At 40.6% G+C, this 20720-nt stretch overlaps 1 protein-coding gene across 20 annotated transcripts in view; it reads left to right on the top strand.

The window, feature by feature from the left end:
• The window catches only part of TENM3 (teneurin transmembrane protein 3), a 2657329-nt gene that overhangs the window by 1940063 nt on the left and 696546 nt on the right, over positions 1–20720 (top strand). For 17 of the 20 annotated variants that reach the window (XM_056560421.1, XM_056560522.1, XM_056560496.1 and 14 more), the window contains one exon: positions 15002–15109. The exons of the other annotated variants lie outside the window; for them this stretch is intronic. In XM_056560421.1, the coding sequence (XP_056416396.1) occupies positions 15002–15109 (108 nt within the window). The remainder of the gene's footprint in view (positions 1–15001; positions 15110–20720) is intronic. 20 annotated transcript variants of the gene reach the window in all.

Below are 20720 nucleotides of genomic sequence, written 5' to 3'. Positions count from 1 at the left end.
TAACTTTCCGGAGCCAGTTGATATATATATAAAAAAAAGTTTTTGCCAGGAATACCCCTTTAAGGCCTTGTAGACATAGAGGGTCACGTAGGAGGCAGTAATTCAACCTCCCTGTGCAATGATGTTTTGGGAAGTTAGGAAGGAATCAGCTAGCACAATACCATGGCGTGGTCGGATAGGGTAATGTTGCCTATGCTTGCTTGAGAAATGGACGGTAGGAGGTGGTGTGGACAGAAAATATAGTCAAGTCTGCTGTACGTCTGATGTGGGTTGGAGTAGAATGTGTAGTCCCTATCCTGCGGGTGGAGGGATCTCCAAATGTTGCTGAGCTGCATAGAGTGAAGTTTCTTTCTCAGAGCCCTGAGTTTGTTATGAGACAGTCCGGAATAACCGGAGGACGTGTCAATTTGTGGAAAGAGCGGCAGGTTAAAGTCTCCACTGAGAAGAACAGGACCAGTGGCAAACGTTGCAAGAGTATCTAGTGTTCTGAGAAGGAAAGGAAGCTGACCTTGGTTCAGGGCGTAGACCGCTGCGAGTAAGAGGGGCTGTCCAGCCAGTTCCCAGTCGGCAAAGACAAAGTGGGCCTGGGGTTCTTGTAGGGTAGAGACAATTTTGATCGGGAGGGACTTATGGAAGGCCAAAGAAACACCCTTCATCCTGTTTTTTTGGTTAACGCTGTGTATCCAATGCGAGTAGTATTTGGTAGAGACCGTCGGTACATGACCCTCTTTACGGGAGGTAAAGACAAGATTTGGGCTCTCTGTTTATGTAGGTAATAAAGGATTTTGGCACGTTTTTCTGGGGTGTTGAATCCCTTAACATTAAGGGAAGCCAATTTGATGTTAGCTGCCATGGAGGGGGAGGAGTGATGAAATCAACTTACCACTGGCTTCGCGGGGAAGCAGTATCCTAAGACCGCACGGCGTAGAGGCGGAGAAGATAGATATCCTGCAAAAAGAAGAAGGGAGAAAGAGAAATGTGAGAAGAGCAGTAACAGGGTAAAAAGATGTAGGAGGCTACCATAAGAGAATGGTTACAAGGGGCCTAGAAGAAGGGGCCATGATGGCCAATATCAGGATTAGGGCAAGCCTAATCAGTATGCTAGTGGGGGAAAACGTAGAAGGGGCACTAGACATGAAAATGTTAGTGACAGTACGTAAGGGAGAAAACTCAGGCTCACGAGTATGGAAGGCAAGGTGGTAGTACAAAACATGTTTGAGGTGTGGTAGACAGGAACATGAGAATGACGGGCATAAACAGTACCACAAAGGTACAGCTAAGAGGCTGTCGTCCAATGTGGTAGTTTGGAGGCAAGAGTAGCTATGGTGGGAAAGTATGGTAGGGGAAGCGGATGATATGTGTGGCAGGGATTGTGTGAATCATGTGTGAGTGTGGAGCAGTAAAACTGGCAACAGTTACGGAAACATAACTATAATATGAAACATTTTAAGAATCATAGGTCCTCATGAGGTCCAAACCTAATGGGTCACAGTGGAGACCTCAAGGAGGCTAAGAACTGCAGAGGTAGGGAAGTCAAACAGAGAAAGCTCGATGTCAGGTCTTGTGCTTGTAAGTGAGGAGTGGCAGGTCAGGTGCTCTTGAAATCTTCCTGTCACTTGTTTGAGAGTGCTGAGGAGGGGTCAGCGGTGATGTGGTGGGAGTCGGCAGGAACAGGCGATCCCAGTCAGGAAGAGGAACTTGCAGCAATTTGAAGGTCAGAAGGAAGGAAGGTAAGTCCTCCGGTCACCTGTGCGTAGCAGAAGTGTTACCGTTTCTGGCAGTCAGGGAGAAAGGAAAACCCATCTATAAACAATACGGGCATTTTGAAGCAGCTGGAGAAGGGGTTTGAGGGCCGCTCTCAGTTTGAGTGTGCGCAGAGAGAGGCCAGGGTATAAGGAGATCGGAGAACTGTTGTAGGAGATGTTTTTCAGATCCCTCGCCTTTCTCATAATTTCATCTTTTATGAGGAAATGATGAACCCTGCAGATGACGTCATGTGGCTTCTTCGGGTCAGGGTCTTTCGCTTTGAGGACACAGTGTTCTCTGTCCAGCTCCTGGGGGGTATCCTGGGGTTTTTGGAGGACTTTGTTAAAGAGTCTCAGTAGGGTAGTAGCTATATCCTGTGGTGGAAGAGATTCAGGCAGACCTTTTATACGGATGTTGTTTCACTATTTTCTATTATCAATATCATCTAAGTGTTCCATTTCTGGTAATTGTTGTGACTGTAGGGCCACTGTGGTGTCTCTCAAGGAGTGAATCTGGGAGGTAATCGAGGTACCGAATTCCTCCAGGCTGCGTACGCCATCATGGAGATGTGTGATTTCAGCTTTTATAGGTTTGAGATCCTGTCTCCCAGGAGATCCAGCTGCAGGAGGGGCGAGTGGCTGCGTTCTCCCGTGATCTTCAACGCAGCCCTCAGTGCAGAAGCTCAACACTGCGGACATTTCAGAGTGCAGGAAGAGGGGAGGAGTCGGCGTCTGTGAGGCAGCGCTGGTCTCCGGGTTTAATGGCAGCAGATGAAGGCCGCACTGTGCAAGAGAATACGGGCGGTTGTTAGAAGAACTCAGTGATCGCTCTCAGCTGGGTCTCTGAGGTAAGAGGGAGTGTTTTCTTCTTTTTCCCCTGGTTTTTGTCTCCCATATCCGGGTAGAACAACCCTTAAACTCGTGGCCCTGGACGGAGCTCCTACAGAGTGCAGCTAATCACCAGCACACCCAAGATCAAGTTTTTATGTTAAACATATTTGGTCATTATTTTGGTAATGCTTTTTTTTTTTCCATCTATACCTTAAAGGGGTACTCCGGTGAAAACCTTTTTTCTTTTAAATCAACTGGTGGCAGAAAGTTAAACATATTTTTAAATTACTTCTATTAAAAAATCTTAATCCTTCCTGTACTTATTAGCTGCTGAATACTACAGAGGAAATTATTTTCTTTTTGGAATGCTCTCTGATGACATCACGACCACAGTTCTCTCTGCTGACATAATAATAATAATGCTTTATTTATTGTTGTCCTTAGTGGGATTTGAACCCAAGACCCCAGCACTGCAAGGCAGCAGTGCTAACCACTGAGCCACCATGCTGCCCTTAGCATACATCTGCTATACATCTGCTATGCATCTGCTATGTATGGTTGCTAAAATGGACAGAGATGTCAACAGAGAGCACTGTGTTCTTGATGTCACGAAAAGAAAGGAATTTCCTCTGTAGCATTCAGCAGCTAATAAGTAGTGGAAGGATTAAGATTTTTTAATAGAAGTAATTTACAAACATGTTTAACTTTCTGTCACCAGTTGATTTAAAAGAAAAAAGTTTTCAACGGAGTACCCCTTTAAAATAATCCAGAATTCTTGCAGTTTTCACTCTGACTTCTAAGCCTTATAATACACTGATACTTTCTATTCTGTAGAGAAAACTTTCCAGCAGTCTCCTTATCATTGCAGGCAGGATAACAATGTAAAGTGGCACTATTATGTAGAGTTAAGACAAGATGGGCCATTCACAATACGTGAGTGTCACAGCTCCTCTCCTCTACCTCCTTGCACATGAAACTTGGCACAGATCACATAACATGCCTAGAAAACTCTCCCATAGAAGTGAATAATGTCCCTTCATGTCTCTTGTTTCCCATATCCATGGGGTTTACTGTACAGCAAATCAATACATGCTGTGTTAAAAACTCAGGCCAGATGACTACCCCCATATTAATGCACAAATCTTTAAAAAAAAATCTGAAAATAGAAATATATAAGGAAAAAAAAGAAAAAAACTGTAAAACCAAAATCTATAGATTACCTCTAACATTCCATGTCATATGCCAGCAGTGTAAATTTAAATTCACTGAATTCATTGAAAATGTGAGACCAACATTTAAATGGAAAAAAAAATTTGAAAAGTTTGCCAAGACAGGTGTGTGTAAGGAAAACATTTTTTTAAATTTTATCCCATTTTCATCCAATTTGCCTTCTCTTTTAGAATCACCATGAATTTGCCTATGAATCTCTGAGCCTAAGGCTATGGTCACACTGCGTAAAAAAAAGTAAATTTTTTAATGCACATTTTTTGAAGTTGTTGTCTTGGTTGTAATAAAAAAATTTGATTTTTTTGTGGCAATTATGGTGAAACAAGTGCATAATAAAAAAACATGTATTTTTTACTCAGTATGAACATTGCCTTAGGGTTCTGTTTTGTTCAGATATTTATCATTCCAGCCAGCGCCTACCCATAATGTATCTCAGGTAGGACAAAGATGAATTATTTCAAAATGACTTCTTGCGACTGGAATCCATAATCTGATAGCATTGGGATTTATAGAGCTCCTAACCTACCTCGCAGCATTGTTCTAACATGCTGGCCATTGCATTTGTATGGGGAAACAAACAGATTCAGATTTATCTCTCCAACAATAGGAAACTCAAAAGGGTCATCTGCTATAAAAATGGGTCAAACGCATATTTTAAACAAGGCAAATTCCTTTTTCGACCATGAAATCCAATATTTCTGCCAAATAAAGCCTGCTTGTTATGTGCTGGGTTTCCATTCACCCTTTTATCTCTGCGTGCACGGACATCACTGTTTAAAAATAACATAATTTGATGCTATTTAACAGACTCTCATTTCGGGCAACATATTAATGTACAAATCAGTGGCAGAGCTAATATCATTGCATAGCGAGTGCGTTGTGAAGTGAAGGCCTGACATCCGTCAGGGCTCACAGTCAAAGTCATTTTGATGAATCTGCCACACTAAATCACAGCATGAATTTCACTAACACATAGCCCGGCACATATTTCTTTTAAAGGCCTGGGTCCTGCTACATGTGAAACGAGATGCGGCAGGTTCTGACATAAAGAATAAAGATCAAACTGTCTAGACTTCCTACGGTGATGACATTGATGCAGAAATCATTAACACTCTAAGCTTTTTGCAGTCGTGATAAAATATTTAGAAACCATTCTGCTTTTGCCAACTGCACCACTCTTTACAGTACACCATGGCTGGCATATTACTGCCTTCAAATATTTAATAATGTTAGTAAGGTCATGTAAATGTGCTTACTTGGGGAACCTGCGTGAAGCAGATTTGTTGTTTGATGTCACAGCCAAGCAGCAACAGGTGTGGAAATGCTATACGCAGCAATTACCTATCGCCTCCCACTGGGTGACCGGATTTCACTCTAGTAATGCCATTTGCTCTAGAAGAGTGGAAGGAACACTAAAATTAACCCCTTAAGGACCAGGGGCATACAGGTATGCCCTGATGTCCTGGTACTTCCGGTCGGGGACCGGACCGGGATGCCTGCTGAAATCATGTTGGTGTTCGTCGCAAATCACCGATTAATTCCAATCAATTCAATTTTCTATGAAAAAGCGTGCCTCCAGCAATTGCATAACTACAACCCCCAGCATGCACAAACTACCAAAGGGCATGCTGGGAGTTGCAGTTTTGTGCCTCCAGCTGTTGCATAACTACATGTCCCAACCAGCACTAAGAGGTGTAGTTTTGCAACAGCTGAAGGCAGACTGGTTGAAAAACACTGAGTTTATTACCTATATCAGTGTTTCACAACCAGTGTGCCTCCAGCTATGGCAAACTATAACTCGCAGCATGCGCTGACAGACCGTACTTGCTGGGAGTTGTAGTTTTGCAACAGCTGGAGGCACACTGGTTGTGAAACACTGTGTTAAGTGTTTTGCAACCAATGTGCCTCCAGCTGTTGCATAACTACAATTCCCAGCATGTATGGTCTGTCAGTGCATTCTGAGAGTTGTAGTTTTGCAACAGCTGAAGGTTTGCCCCCCCATGTGAATGTACAGGGCACATTCACACGGGCGGGATTACAGCGAGTTTTCTGTTACAAGTTTGAGATGCAGCAAATTTTCCGCCGCAGCTCAAATTCCCAGCGAGAAACTCACTGTAAACCCCCACCTGTGTGAATGTACCCTATAAACAGTACACCTACACTAAATAAAAAGTCAAACACAACATATACACATACCCCTACACAGTCCCCCCCCAATAAAAAACATCTTGTATGGCACTGTTTCCAAAACGGAGCCTCCAGCTGTTGAAAAACAACAACTCCCAGGATTGCTGGACAGCCACTGACTGTCATGGCATGCTGGGAGTTTTGCACCAGCTGGAGACATCCTGTTTGGGAAACACTGCCACAGGGTATTTTGGTGGCGGAAGCAAATACCCAATTTAGGCCTTAAAATGTGCATGGCGCTCTCTCGCTTTGGAGCCCTGTCAACAGTTTAGTGCCACATATGGGGTATTTCTGTACTCGGGAGAAATTGTGTTACAAATGTTGGGGGGCTTTTTCTCCTTTTACCCCTTATGAAAATGTAAAGTTGGGGTCTACACCAGGATGTTAGTATAAAAAATTTATTTTTTTACACTAACATGCTGGTGTTGCCCCATACTTCTAATTTTCAGAAGCAGTAAAAGAAAAAAAAATTGTAACACAATTTGAGTACGGAAATACCCCATATGTGAACGCAAAGTGGTGATTTACACAGGGGTGGTTGATTTTACAGTGGTTCTGACATAAACGCAAAAAAATAAATACCCACATGTGACCCCATTTTGGAAACTACACTCCTCACAGAATGTAACAAGGGGGTATAGTGAGCCTTAACATCCCACAGCTGTTTGACGAAAAAATTAAAATGTTCACTAAAATACATTTTTCATTTTCACAATAGAAAATAGGAAAAAAGCCCCCCAAAATGTGTAGCTCCATTTCTTCTGAATATGGAAATACCCCTTATGTGGATGTAAAGTGCTCTGCGGGCGAACTACAATGCTCAGAAGAGGAGTGCCAATGGGCTTTTGAAAAGAGAGAATGTGTCCCAAATTGAAGGCCATATGTGTTTGCAAAGCCCCCATAGTGCCAGAACTGTGGACTCCCCCCCCCTCCCCAACATGTGACAACATTTTGGAAACTACACCCCTCACATAATGTAATAAAGGGTGCAATGAGCATTTACAACCCACAGTTGTCTGACAGATTTTTGGCACAGTGGTCCGTGAAAATGAAACAATTTATTTTTCATTTGCACAGCCCACTGTTCCAAAGATCTGTCAAACGCCAGTGGGGTGTAAATTCTCACTGCACCCTTTATTAAATTCTGTGAGGTGTGAAGTTTTCTAAATGTGGTCACACCCGACTTCTATTCCAACCAAATTCTCTCTTCAAAAGCTCTATGGCGCTCCTTCTGTTCTTAGAATTGTAGTTCGTCCGCAGAGCACGAACTACAGAGCATACTCAGAAGAAATGGGGTTACAAATTTTGAGAGGCGTTTTCTCCTACAAACTCTTGTGAAAATGAAAAATGTGGATTAACACCAGCATTTTAGTGAAAACATCTTAGCAGAAATTTGTCAAACACCTGTGGGGTGTTAAGGGTCACTGTACCCCTTGTTACGTTACTTGAGGGGTGTAGTTTCCAAAATAGTATGCAATGTGTTTTTTTAAATTTTTTTTTTTTAGTTTTTTGCTGTTCTGGCACCAGAGGTGCTTCCTAAATGTGATATGCCCCCCAAAAAACATTCAGCAAAATTTGCTTTCCAAAAGACAAATGTAACTCCTTCTCTTCTGAGCATTGTAGTGCACCTGCATTGCACTTGAGCTCCACATATAAGGTATTTCTATACCCAGAAGAAATGGGGTTACACATTTTGTGGGGCATTTGGGGGAAAACCAGCATTTTAGTGAAAAAAATTGTAATTTACACATTGTACTTTAATGTAAAGTCGTCAAATACCTGTGGGGTGTTAAGGCTCACTCTACCCCTTGTTATGTGCCTTGAGGGGTGTAGTTTCCAAAATAGTATACCATGTTGGCTTTTTTTTATTTTATTTTTTGCTGTTCTGGCACCATGGGGGCTTCCGAAATGTGACATGCCCCTCGAAAACCATCTCAGAAGATCTCACTCTCCAAAATCCCATTGTCGATCCTTCCCTTCTGAGCCCTCTAGTGGACCCACATATCACTTTACGTTCACATATGAGGCATTTCCTTACTCAAGAGAAATTGGGTTACACATTTTGGGGGGATTTTTCTCCCTTTACCCCTTGTAAAAATTCAAAACTGGGTCTACAAGAACATGTTATTTTCTCCCAAAGGGTTAACAAACTTTCTGAATGTAATTTTGAATACTTTGAGGGGTGCAGTTTTAATAGTGGGGTCATTTATGGTGTATTTCTAATATGAAGACACCTCAAATCCACTTCACAACTGAACTGGTCTCTGAAAAATTTGTGAAAAAAATGTTGTGAAAAATTGGAAAATTGCTGCTGAACTTTGATGCCCTCTGATGTCTTCCAAAAGTAAAAATATGTCAACTTTATGATGCCAACATAAAGTAAACATATTGTATATATGAATCAATATATAATTTATTTGGCATGTCTATTTTCCTTACAAGTAGAGAGTTTCAAAGTTAGAAAAATGCAACATTTTCTAAATTTTCACCAAGAAATTATGCAAAGTAGAATATGTCACGAAAAAACAATCGTGGAATCAAATTCATAAGTAAAAGCATCCCAAAGTTATTAATGCTTAAAGTGACAGTGGTCAGATGTGCAAAAATGCTCTGGACCTTAAGGTGAAAATGGGCTTGGTCCTTAAAGGGGTACTCCGGTGATAATACATCTTATCCCCTATCCAAAGGATAGAGGATAAGATGCCTGATCCCGGGGGTCCTGCCGCTGGGGACCCCCTTGATCTTTCAAGCAGCACCCCGTTACCATCAGCCCCTGGAGCATGTTCGCTCTGGGTCTGATGACTGCCAATCACGATTGTGACTTCACAGCTCCGCCCCCATGTGACGTCCCGCTCTGCCCCCTCGATGCAAGCCTATGGGAGGGAGCGTGACAGCTGTAACGGGGTGCTGCGTGAAAGATCACTGGGGTCCCCAGCGGCGGGACCCCCACGATCATGCATCTTATCAACTATCCTTTGGATAGGGGAAAAGATGTCCTAGATGGACTTTTTTGTGTGACTGTTGCATAGCAGTTGTGCTACACAGTATGTCGCAAATGCAACATCATTCACTAACATTACCTCTGATGTCACTGCGTGAGGCTTCAGTCTTCACATTGCACAACCAAATTCTCAGTGTAGCCCTAGCCTAAAAGTTTTGCCCTAATTTGAGTACAGAGGTTTCTTTTTGGTATTTTTGATGGAAAGTCCAAAATAATACAGCATGGTACTGCATCATGATAGTTATTATCAAATATACTAAAAAACTTGGAGGGAACACCAAGTTAACAGGGTCTGTCGGTGTCCATTTGAATTAGATGGAAGAGGGATCTCTCAGCTTACTTTTCACTGACATTGATTGGAGGTAGCATCCCTTCAAATCTATGGTCAACTCATAATTGAAACATAACAAGGGATTATATGCCAAGCTAGAATATGTCCCAGAAGGGATAGCTATCCATTTGTATAATCCCCAGTCATGTTTCAAGGTTCTTTGTGGGTCAAACATAAATTTGAAAGGATGCTACCTCCAATAGATGGCAGTAAGGAGCGAGCTTTCATTCTTTTTTGGGAGAGCAGCTGTGCATCCTTTATCCCCAAGGAGCCTTGCATGTCTTATAAGTCTCCATATGCCAGTTTGGCAGTCTCCTTAACCCCTTAATGACCAATCCCATTTTTACCTCAAGGACCAGGCCAATTTTATTTTAGCATTTTCATTTTTTCCTCCTCGCCATCTAAAACCCATAACTCCTTTATATTTCCATGTACAGACCCATATAAGGGTTTGTTTTTTGCGTGACCAATTGTAATTTGTAATGAAGCCTCTCATTTTACCATAAAATGTACGGCGAACCCAAAAAAGTTTTTTTAGGGAGAAAATTTAAATGAAAACCAAAATTTTGCACATTTTGGAGGATTTTTGTTTTCACACTGTACACTTTACAGTAAAAATTGCATGTGTTCTTTATTCTGTGGGTCAATATGATTAAAATGATACCCATGGCTAGATACTTTTATATTTTTGTACCGCTTTAAAAAAATGTAAAACTTTTTGTACAAAATCAGTAATCAAAAATCGCCCTATTTTGACCACCTATAACTTTTTCATTTTTCCATATTTAGGGCGATATGAGGGCTCATTTTTTGCACCGTCATCTGTACTTTTTTTTAGATACCACATTTGCATATATAAAACTTTTAGATCATTTTTAATAAATTTTTTAAAAATAAAATGTGACAAAAAAGTTGAATTTTTGGACTTTTTTATTTTTTACGTTTACGTCATTCACCGTACGGGATCATTAACAGTATATTTTGATAGTTCAGACATTTATGCACACGGCAATACCAAATATGTTTATTAAAAACATATTTATGCTTTTTGGGGGTAAAATGGGAAAAACTGACAATTTAAATTTTTATTGGGGGAGGGGATTTTTCCCTTTTTTTTCCCTTTTTTTTTTTTTACATTTTTCAACTTTTTTTTTTACACTTTTTATGTCCCCATAAGGGACTATCTATAGCAATCGTTTGATTGCTAATACTGTGCAGTGCCATGCATAGGACACAGCACTGCTCAGTATTATCGTTGATCTTCTGCTCTGGTCTGCTCGATCGCAGACCAGAGCAGAAGACCCCGGGATGCCGCAGATGCCGCAATGCCGCAGATGCTGTGATCTGTATTGATCACGAGATTGGAGGGGTTAATGGTGAGCACCCTTCCGATGCTCGCGGTCATACACAGGACGTAAATGTACGTCCTGGTGCGGGAAGTCCCGCCAAACCAGGACGTACATTTACGACCGTGGTCGTTAAGGGGTTAAGACATTACCCCTATGTACTACCCAACCCACCCAACCAGATTCCTACTATAAATGAAGATAATCACAATGAAGTAGACACATTTTTCTTTGACACAGTTTTATTAGATTGTCTGTTTGGGAGTTGTGTGAAGTAAGAAAAAAATAAATACCGTAAGAAATAAAAACCTTTCATTTTTTATTTTATATTCATTTCTTACCTTAGTGACCCTTTAAATAAATCCTGGTAATGGCATATACAGCAAGCGATTACAGTTTAGTCATGGTGCTCCACTCAGCCCCACCACAGAGATGTTGTTAGGAAATGACCCTTGTATGTGGGGCATTTATTGCAACACAGCTGTTCTTTAAAAGACGTATAGATGTTTTAGTGTTATCCATAGGAAATATAATTTTCTCAAGCAAAATCCTTGGCGTCCAACTAGCTGCGCTTTAAATGTTCTCAAGGTCACTTGGGAAGCTTGAACAGATCTATTGAACAGACAATAAATCTTTCTAAACCACACTTAAACTGAGCTTATTGACAAGCGTATAGCCATTTCTATATAAAGCGAATGTCTTCAAGAGACACATTTTATGCTTATACCCTGTGTAAAATTCACTTGTCATTAGCATGTCATAGCAAATGCATTTTATAGGGATCTCACGTCAGCCATATGAGAGGGTGTTTGGGGTACTAGACCATTTTGTCCTATAAGGACACTTTACTTTGTGTTGAAAAATATAATAACAAATCAACCACATAGAATCCCCAGCGATATGTACCTGAAATAAATGAAAAATCAATAAATAATTTACATTCCACAGCCTTGCCCTTGTGGTTAGTGATGTTACCTTCACCGGTTTCTAATATATTTAAAATATGACAATACCATCAGGTCTGTGCTTTCTTGGCAAGTTGTATGGAAACTTTTTTTTATTTTTTATTCCTCACTTGCAGATTCCCACAATTCCATTCAGTTTTAACTTCTCTGGGGGCAAACTAATATCAATTCTGTTCTTCTTAGTTCATAAAAAAAACAGCAAAGTCTCTAGAATGTTGGATAACAACCACAATTGTTATTATAATCACTGCCAATATACCTGCTGCCCACGTAGGAAACCAATATAAGAAGCAATAATAAAAAAATCAAAAACTTTATTGAAGGACAGCTGAGTGTCTTACTGTACGTGTATATTTGTGTCCATGTTATACCTTATATGTCAGAAGTAATTGTGGATTGTTCTCTTTCGTAGTTACAGGTTGACATAACCTACAGCATGATATTCTCCAAGACAAAATACTACATATTGCTATTCCAATGTGTGTGTGTATATATATATATATATATATATATATATATATATATATACACATATACATTAACACTATTGAAGTTGCATATGCAAAAGGATAGCCCTAAAATAAACTACATAAAATATCAGGAAAAATAGCAGGGACATGGTATGTCTGCTACCAGCCTTCCGATAGTTAAGTTTGCCTTCAGCTCCACCTTGCACACTCCATCCAACAGCTGTGACTTTTTTTTTTGTGTGACCATAATAAAAGAAAAAAAGTATAAGGCATTTTAATCTGTTTTTGAACAATATAAAAGTAAAGAAAAATCGAAAAAAGAAAACTGACATTTTTTACTATTGAGTTCATAGTAAAGCAGCAATTTTGGCCACTGTACAATCTTGGTACGAAAAGGAAGCTCCTTCTGACAGAATGGTGCAACATAAAGTTAAGAGGTAAATGCATCAGCATTGGGTTATGAACCCTACTGGAACCAGAATTTACTTGTTCCTGTAACCTTACCTTGTCCCATTCCGTGCTGTGGTTCTCCGGCAATCCTCTTCGGCATCTTTAGCTCCGGGCCCAACTTAGTGATGTTACCACTGCTGTTTACTAGCAGCAGGACCGAGCAGAGAGCAGCAGTAGTGATGTCACTAAGCTCCGCCCATGCTCCAAGTCGGGCCCGGAGCTGAAGATACCGAAGAGGATTGCCAGAGAACCCCAGCACGGAACGGGACAGGTTAGTGCAGGTGACACTGTTGACAGATTTCCTTTAAAAATTGCCACTGTATAGTAAATTATTCTCACTATAGTTGGATACCTAAACGTACCATCTACTCCTTTGAAAATATCAATCCAATCTTGTTTCTCAGCATTGTAATAGACTTTTAATACAAAGACATTGTAGGTATTCTGTCCCTGATCAGCACTCTATGTAGCATACAAGTGCATTTACATACCAGGATTAAATGAAAGTTATGCTTAAGAATGTAACGAACTATAAACACAACCGTAATTTATTTATTTCACACAACATTTAAGAGGAAATTGCTTCTTAATAGTTCTCATACCTCTATTTTATCCCTCAGTCACCTCAACACTAGACCCGACTCAGTATTTAAATTTCCTATATCAGCAAAGGGATTTTATTTCCTGGATTTCCTTTATATAATTACTCCTGATATACCTAGTAGACACGATCGTCTGCTGATAAAAGAGACTAGAAAATGCACAGATATTGCTGGTTTAGCTGGGAGCACGAATAACTGTCCAAATGTTTTGCCTAAAGCCCAGAAGCAATTAGGAAACATCCTGACAACAAATCCAGACAGACTCATTACTCATGATTTACAAATACTTTCCTGAGGACTAAAAAACACGTTTCGGACGTGTGTTTGGAAGCCTGAGGGCATAACTGGGGCACGCAACATTTCTCTAAATTAAATGGTAAGTGGTTGGTTTTAGAACACACAGAGATATGCAGGAAATTTAATAGGTTCCACAGTGCACACATTTACACCCATTTTGGGCATTTTGGATGTGATAACAATATTAATTATTCTCTTTTTGACAACCGGTATTGCGTGTCACAGAAGGTTTCTGATAAGACAACGTTCTTCTTCCCAAGTTGAGGGGCTGCAATTTATGTCCAGAAAACTTTTGGCCTTTGGTTAGTTCCAATCATGAGTGCTATAATTACCTATGGATTTGGGATGGGTGTAAGGCAAAGTGGAGAAATAGTAGTAGTTTAGGCTGTCAAGGGTACAGTATGAGGTGTAATGTTTTGAGCCATGTTTGGAATTAGTGTTGACTTCTCTAAAGCTAAATTCAGAATATAGTAAACATCTTGTGTGAGGCAATGTTTACATATAGGCTCAGATTACTAAAAATGTCTAATTCGTAGACAGTGTAGACCAGATTTTTCATAGAGGCTCAGACTGTTTGGTAAATTTGTCATCTTCTTACACTGTCTAGTCTTAGTTTAGACCAACTATTAGAATTTTTGAATCTATGTCTCCTCTTTTACCAAGGCCGTGCCAATTTTTCCAGACCAACAGAGAAGTGCCTAAAAAGTGTCTAATACTCATAGTAAATGGGGCATAAATCTCGTAAGTCAGCATTTTGGCCCAAACTGTGCCATGATTCTCTTGCATATGCAATAACTCTAAAATGGATATTTTGATTGTGTATTGAATTCCATTGAATTTAAAGGAAACATGGCTGGTCATTCACATTAAGTCAAATTCTACAGCTGCGATTTCTCAGCCACGACATTAAGTATAAGCCTTTTTTTTTTTTTTTTGGCTATCTACAGCCTTACAATTTTCGAATGTTGTTAATGCTGTGTATGTTACCCAAAAAATGGCTGGTTTGCAAACTGCATAATAGCATTAACTGTAGCAAGAACTAAAATAAATGTCTGAAAAGTATTAAAATGCAAAAATAGGCTAAAACATCAAACATCAAGTGGCTGAAAAAGGCATTAAATAGCTGTTATTGACGGTTAAAATGCAAGTCAAAAATTACGTTTGCACATAATCTGGTAAAAAAAAAAACACACGTCCATCCAGTTTAATGTGATCTGGAGAAACATATATGAAACAGCATTGTGTACCGCAACTAATATCCTAAAAAATAACATTTTGTTGTTTTAACCATATTATTGTTCACTGCATAAGACTTTAAAGACTAGATTTGGAGATGAACTTTGTCAAAAGCTCAAAACTTTAGCCCTATGCCTCACACCTGTATATATTTTTTCTCATTTGACTCTTGTGGTCCTTACTGCCAATGCTCACCTTCCCAGCATATGTGATGGCCAGGCACCATCTTGCCATCTTCACCAACTTCATATCATTGGCAGTGCTGAACAGTACAACTACTGTTGACCACAGCTATTGTTTCTGTTATGTATAGACAGCGTGGTCACGATACAAGAAGTCATTGACAGCTGGGGAGAAGGAGGCCAGGAGAACATTCAGAAGGGAGGATATGAGTGGAAATCGCACAGCAACATGTTGCAAGGTATTTTATTGTTCTCAGATTTCAGAGAAATGGTTTTTCAGGTGACAGCAGGCTTTAATGCAGAATAGCATTTTGGCTACAGAGATGTTACATTTTGTCTTCAGAAACGTTGCAGGGGTCTACAGCTTAAAACTGTACACTGTATCACCGCCAATTCCACAATTTTAGGGAAAATGTTGTTAGAAAGAGGGGCAACTCTTACTTTAGAGATTGTCTATATAAATGGATGGTTCCCCGTCTTGTCTCATTTTCACATTCAGTCGCCAGTGGGAAGCAGCTGCAGTTTCTCTCTGTGTATTGAAACTGGATGCTGCGAGTAGAGGGGGGTCAGAAGTAGGGACATATCTGACACAACATACTATACAGCACTAGGCTCAAACCAAAAAGAGCCCATATTGTCAGCAAGCACCGAGACAGAAAATATCTGATTTTGACAGGCTAACAAATGGATAAAACAGATATAAAAACATTGCTTACACATGCTGCCTGGCTACACTAAATATAATGTACTTCCAATGATCGGTATGCTCTGATAATAAACAGTGCTGATGGAGCCATTTTTCTCTCATTTCATTTTTCTCTCGCTGTCATAGTTGGGAGCTGTATTTTTGGACTGTGCGTACTCCATTTATTTCCTGCCTAAAACAAGTATGAATCCCATTCAATAAGCTGTGAATATTATTAAGGAACATCTTTTATTTGGTAAGAGATGTATTCCTGGGTTTTTTGACAGGTTTTATGTGCAAGGGAAGTTGATGGCAAGTTATGATGAATTATAATAAAATAGCAGGTTGTTTGTACCCTTAAGATGGCCATACACAGTAGACAGGTATGGGATTTTGGTGGGACAGGTAAAGCATATAATATGTATGGTAGTCCCCAGAAAGTTGAAATCTAACATGCTTGATCAGAGACGTAACTTGTAGCTTCTGGGCCCCGATGCAAAATCAGCAACAGAGCCCCATATGCAAATTATAATACTCGTTTCTTATGGGGCAGATGTTCTTTTAGGCCCCTTTAGGCACCAGGCCCTGGCAGAGGCTTTTTTTTCTCCATTTAGAACACATGAACACTCAGCTGCATGGTGTGTTTATACATATGGGTGGGGGATCAGAAAAGATAACTAGGGGCTAAACGAGTGTTTAACTGACCGCTATCTTATGCATATGGCTAGCTTTGAAGGCTATTTTCACCTGTCTGACCCTTTTTTCTACTAACATATATGTCAGCAAAGAGTTATGAGGCCATACACCTTAAAAAGTCAAAAGGATATGCCAAAGTTTGGTAGGTTTAGCTGGCTTTAGTCTGAGGTATATAGGTATCTTTAGAGATAACAGCGGGAGAAGGGGGAGGGTATCTCTATCTGAGGCTGTAGAAGCAGAATTTAGAATAAAGAGAAAAAGTTTTTTGCACCAAGTCAGTGAAATGAAAGAATAAAAAACATATCTATAGCAGTGGTCTGCAATCTTTGATCTCCAGCTGGGATGGAACTACAACACCCAACCTGTAAGTGTCAAGGAATATTATCAATTGTAATCTCAATACAACTGGATAATGATAGTTTACAGAACATAGCCTCAAATGTGCCTGCACTACTAGAATGACATCAGGAGTGTAGCTTGGTGAATGCTCTTTGGCTAGTTTCTTTAGGTCGGTGGGGGGTTGCGTGATGTCCATTAATCCAAATAAATGTAGGATTTCACGTGACTCATAAAATACTTTGCCCTTTAACACATTTGGTGCTCTGATGTGTGCTTTGCTTAGTTATTTTTTTATTTTTTTTTTGGGGGGGGGGGGAATTTTGCATATGGGTCTGTTCCATATCTGAAAATGTGAAATGCATTCATTTTATCCTTGACTTGTGTAGCCCAGGTCTTCCTCTCCCTAATCTAGTCTTTCATACAGTAATATAATTGTGGTTTAAGAAAAAGAAATAACAGCAATGTCTACATGTATGAAGACATTGGGATATTAAAATAATTAAGGATGAATTGCATGAGTTAGCTTTTCCTTCCACGAACAAGTGTTACAATGAAAGGGTAAGCTCTAATAAGCAAGGTGTAAATCACGTCTTGGTCTTTACATTTTCACTTTGCTGCCGTTCCAATGTGTTGTCAAACAGCTGTTAACAGGTTACGCTATGGAGAAGTATGAGAGGGGTTCTGTAACGTGAGCTAGCCAGCTGTAAAAATGGGGCCTGAAGTCAGATAATTAGAGGAAAAGACATGTACTTAATGTACATTTTCTCCCCGTATATATGCAGCTCTCTCTCAGCATTAAGAAGTCGGCCTTTAAATGTGCTCTGAGCCGGGATTTCGTTCTTGATTGAACACAAGTCGCTCCTATTATCCCGCTCGGCATTTTTCTGCAGCCATTTGGGCCTTTTCAAATCCCTTTGCTGCCACAGAAGTAAAAAGGCCATCCTGTTGTGAAGCCATGTGACAAAGTAGGGGCCGGGCAATCAGCATTAATTATGGGCTAACTTGTGGTAAAATGACAGGTCTGAGCTAAAATATTACAAAGATGCTGTAAGCTCGAATTCCTTCTACTGAATCAGCCATTCAGGGTCAAGTGGAATAAAGAAGCTCTCAGCCACTCCCTTTCCTGAAATGAAAAGGCTGCATTAGTCTGGGAGACGGCAATCACTGGATGTGTTTTTGTTTCAAAAACGAAATGCAGTATCAGTTCCAAATCACGTGGCCCTGCCAATAGCTCCTACGGGGATTGGAGAAAGTCTGCTCTCAAGCCCATAAAATTAAAGCAATTTCAGTGCAACTAATTGTACATCGATAAATCAAAGCCTGTAAGCCTGTCTGTAGGACTGGAGCATTTTGTTTTTTATGGTTTTGCTCTGCTAGGTATATATCCTATACCAGACATAGCCATCTTACTGCAAAGACAAAACCAGACATCCTAAAGTACGGTAATATTTCTTTTGCACAGACTATTTGATAAAATAATATTTAAAGGTGTCACATTTTTAGGCAGCTATTGCAGACTAGTACACAATGAAAGAAGGGGAAATAGTGAGAAAAATGTTTTTATACTTCATCTTATGTTGTTCTTGGAAAAATATTGAAAAAATCTACAGGGCGAAGTTTTGAACTAATTTATATTTAAAGGGCCACTGTAGCCAAAGTTTTCTTTTTCTTTTCAACTCCATAGCCACCCAACTCCCTTCTTCCAGGCTGCTCAGTTTCCCCAGTACAATGCCAGTTTTGGTGCCCACTGCTTCCCAGTGTGACCAGCTGATTCACACTGGGATGTGTGGGGAACAGTGGTCACTCTCTCAATGAGGGACATTTATCAATGTTCGCTTATGTCTTCCTTTTTTTTAGTAATTTATTCCTTACTTTTTTTTTGCTTATGTGTGACTTATTTATCAACTGGTTTCAGCCTGTTGATAATTTTCTTTCACGTAAGCAATTTTTTCTTTTTTACTTTGGTAGTAGCTTTTTCTGCTCCATGTTTGAGCTGGAGTAAATTTTGTCAATTTTTAACGCTGTTGCGACTTTTTTTTGCGCAGTTGCGACTGTCGCAGTTAATAAATACCTGACTTCCCGTAGTCCATTTTAAAATTTTTACTACGTAGTAAATTTTTGGAAAACTTGCTTTTCTCGCTTTCCAGTCAAAATGTCGCACGAAAAATCGCGTAGTTGCCGTTGCGACAATTTTGCGACAATTATAGTAAAGAAAACCTGACTAAAGCCGTTGATAAATGTCCATAAATGAGCATTTATAGAATTATATTGGAAAAGTTATTTCTAAATTTGAGTGCAGAGGGGACCAGGGCTTGCACCATATAAGGGAAAATGAAGCCACGCTGTAGGGCTGGGTTCACATATGTTCGGCATCCGGCATAGGTGCTGTCCTGCATGTCCAAACATCTGGCATCAAAATTGAGATGCTGAATGAATGGGATCAGTCCTAGCATCAGCTTCCCTCCAGTGAACGCCAAAGGGAAACACTGTCCGGCTGCCAGACATATGTGAACCCGCCTTATAAGGTGAGCAGGGCAGCTGTTTACCCTCATCATGCTCATGCTGGGATGGGAAGATAGCTTTTGGCCATTGTTGCTTTAATCCTGAATTTACTATAAGTATCAATCTTTTATTATAAAAAAGCAGCAACACATCTCAGAGTCAAACAGATTTTTTCATGAGGTCAGATATTGAAAAGATGAGTGTATTTGACTTAAAAAGGCAGGAACCCATTACAGCCCATACTTAAAGACTTACATACAACCTTTAACATACACCAATGTAATATATATGAAACATGAAGGCCACATGTATATGTGTCAGTATGTTCATCCTGTGTTTGCCGTATGTTCATCTTGTGTCTTTGCATAGGTTTCCCCCTGAAATTTAAATTGGAAGTCCCATGAGGACAGGGACCTATGTGGGCAATGATACATATGATGAGATACAAAATATATATTATAAAATATAACAACCAGAGCACCCTACTACTTTAGTAGTATCAAAGCTTTCTCACCCGTATTTTTCGCTCTATAGGACGCACCGGCATATAAGACGCACACAATTTTAATGGTGCAAAATCTAGAAAAAAAGATTATGAACCCAACAGTGATCTTCAACCTGCGGACCTCCAGATGTTGCAAAACTACAACTCTCAGCATGCCCAGACAGCCGTTGGCTGTCCGGGCATGCTGGGAGTTGTAGTTTTGCAACATCTGGAGGTCCACAGGTTGAAGACCACTGGATAGGAGATAGCACTCACGTGTCCCCGCCGCTCCGGACCCGTCACCGCTGCCCTGGATGTCGCTCCATCGCTGTCGCCGCGTCCCCGTGGTGTCCCCGACGCTCCGGACGTCTTCTTCCCCGGGATCCACGCTCCCCGTCGCCGTCATCACGTCGCTCCTATTGAATGAGGGGACGGCATGCGCAACAACGTGATGACGTCAAAGGAGAGCGCCGGCCATGAAGGGGATCCCGGCACGGAGCAGACACCGAGGAGGCAGGTAAGGTCCCTCCCGGTGTCCTGTAAGCTGTTCGTGACGCCACGATTTCAAAGCGGCGGTCCCGAACAGCCCGACTGAGCACCCGGGTTAGTGTCACTTTCCCTTCAGACGAGGTGGTCAGCTTTGATCGCTGCGTCTGAAGGGTTAATACAGGGAATCACCGTGATCAGTGATGTCCTGTATTAGCCGAGGGTCCCGGCCTTTGATTGCCGCAGGGACCGCCGCGATAGGTGTGTGTATTCGCCGTATAAGACGCACCAACTTCCCCCCCCCCCAGTTTTGGGGAAGAAAAAGTGCGTCTTATACGGCGAAAAATACGGTAATCGCCGATGCAAATGTATGCTGTCTATTGGAAAGAGGGTTAATAAGTCTCCTGCTCCAACACCTGGAATCTCAACTGTGAAATTGTGTGTTGTTTTTTCTTGAAATTTTGTGGTATCAGTAGCAGCCAATTTTCACAGCGTATTGTGGATTTGTGTTTGCATATCATGTCTTTAATGGTCTACATCGTTTCCCCCCCAACAGATGACAGTCTACAAGTGCATTAAATGGTGTAAATGACATTCTAGCTGTTGCAAGTAGTATCCCTTGAAAAACAACACACAATTTGCCCTAAATGGGGAGAGG

The sequence above is a fragment of the Hyla sarda genome, chromosome 1 (genome assembly GCF_029499605.1).
Source record: "Hyla sarda isolate aHylSar1 chromosome 1, aHylSar1.hap1, whole genome shotgun sequence".
In the NCBI taxonomy this organism is placed as follows: domain Eukaryota; kingdom Metazoa; phylum Chordata; class Amphibia; order Anura; family Hylidae; genus Hyla; species Hyla sarda.
Note: the sequence above shows the minus strand (reverse complement) of the source record. Positions and strands in the feature narration are given on the sequence as shown.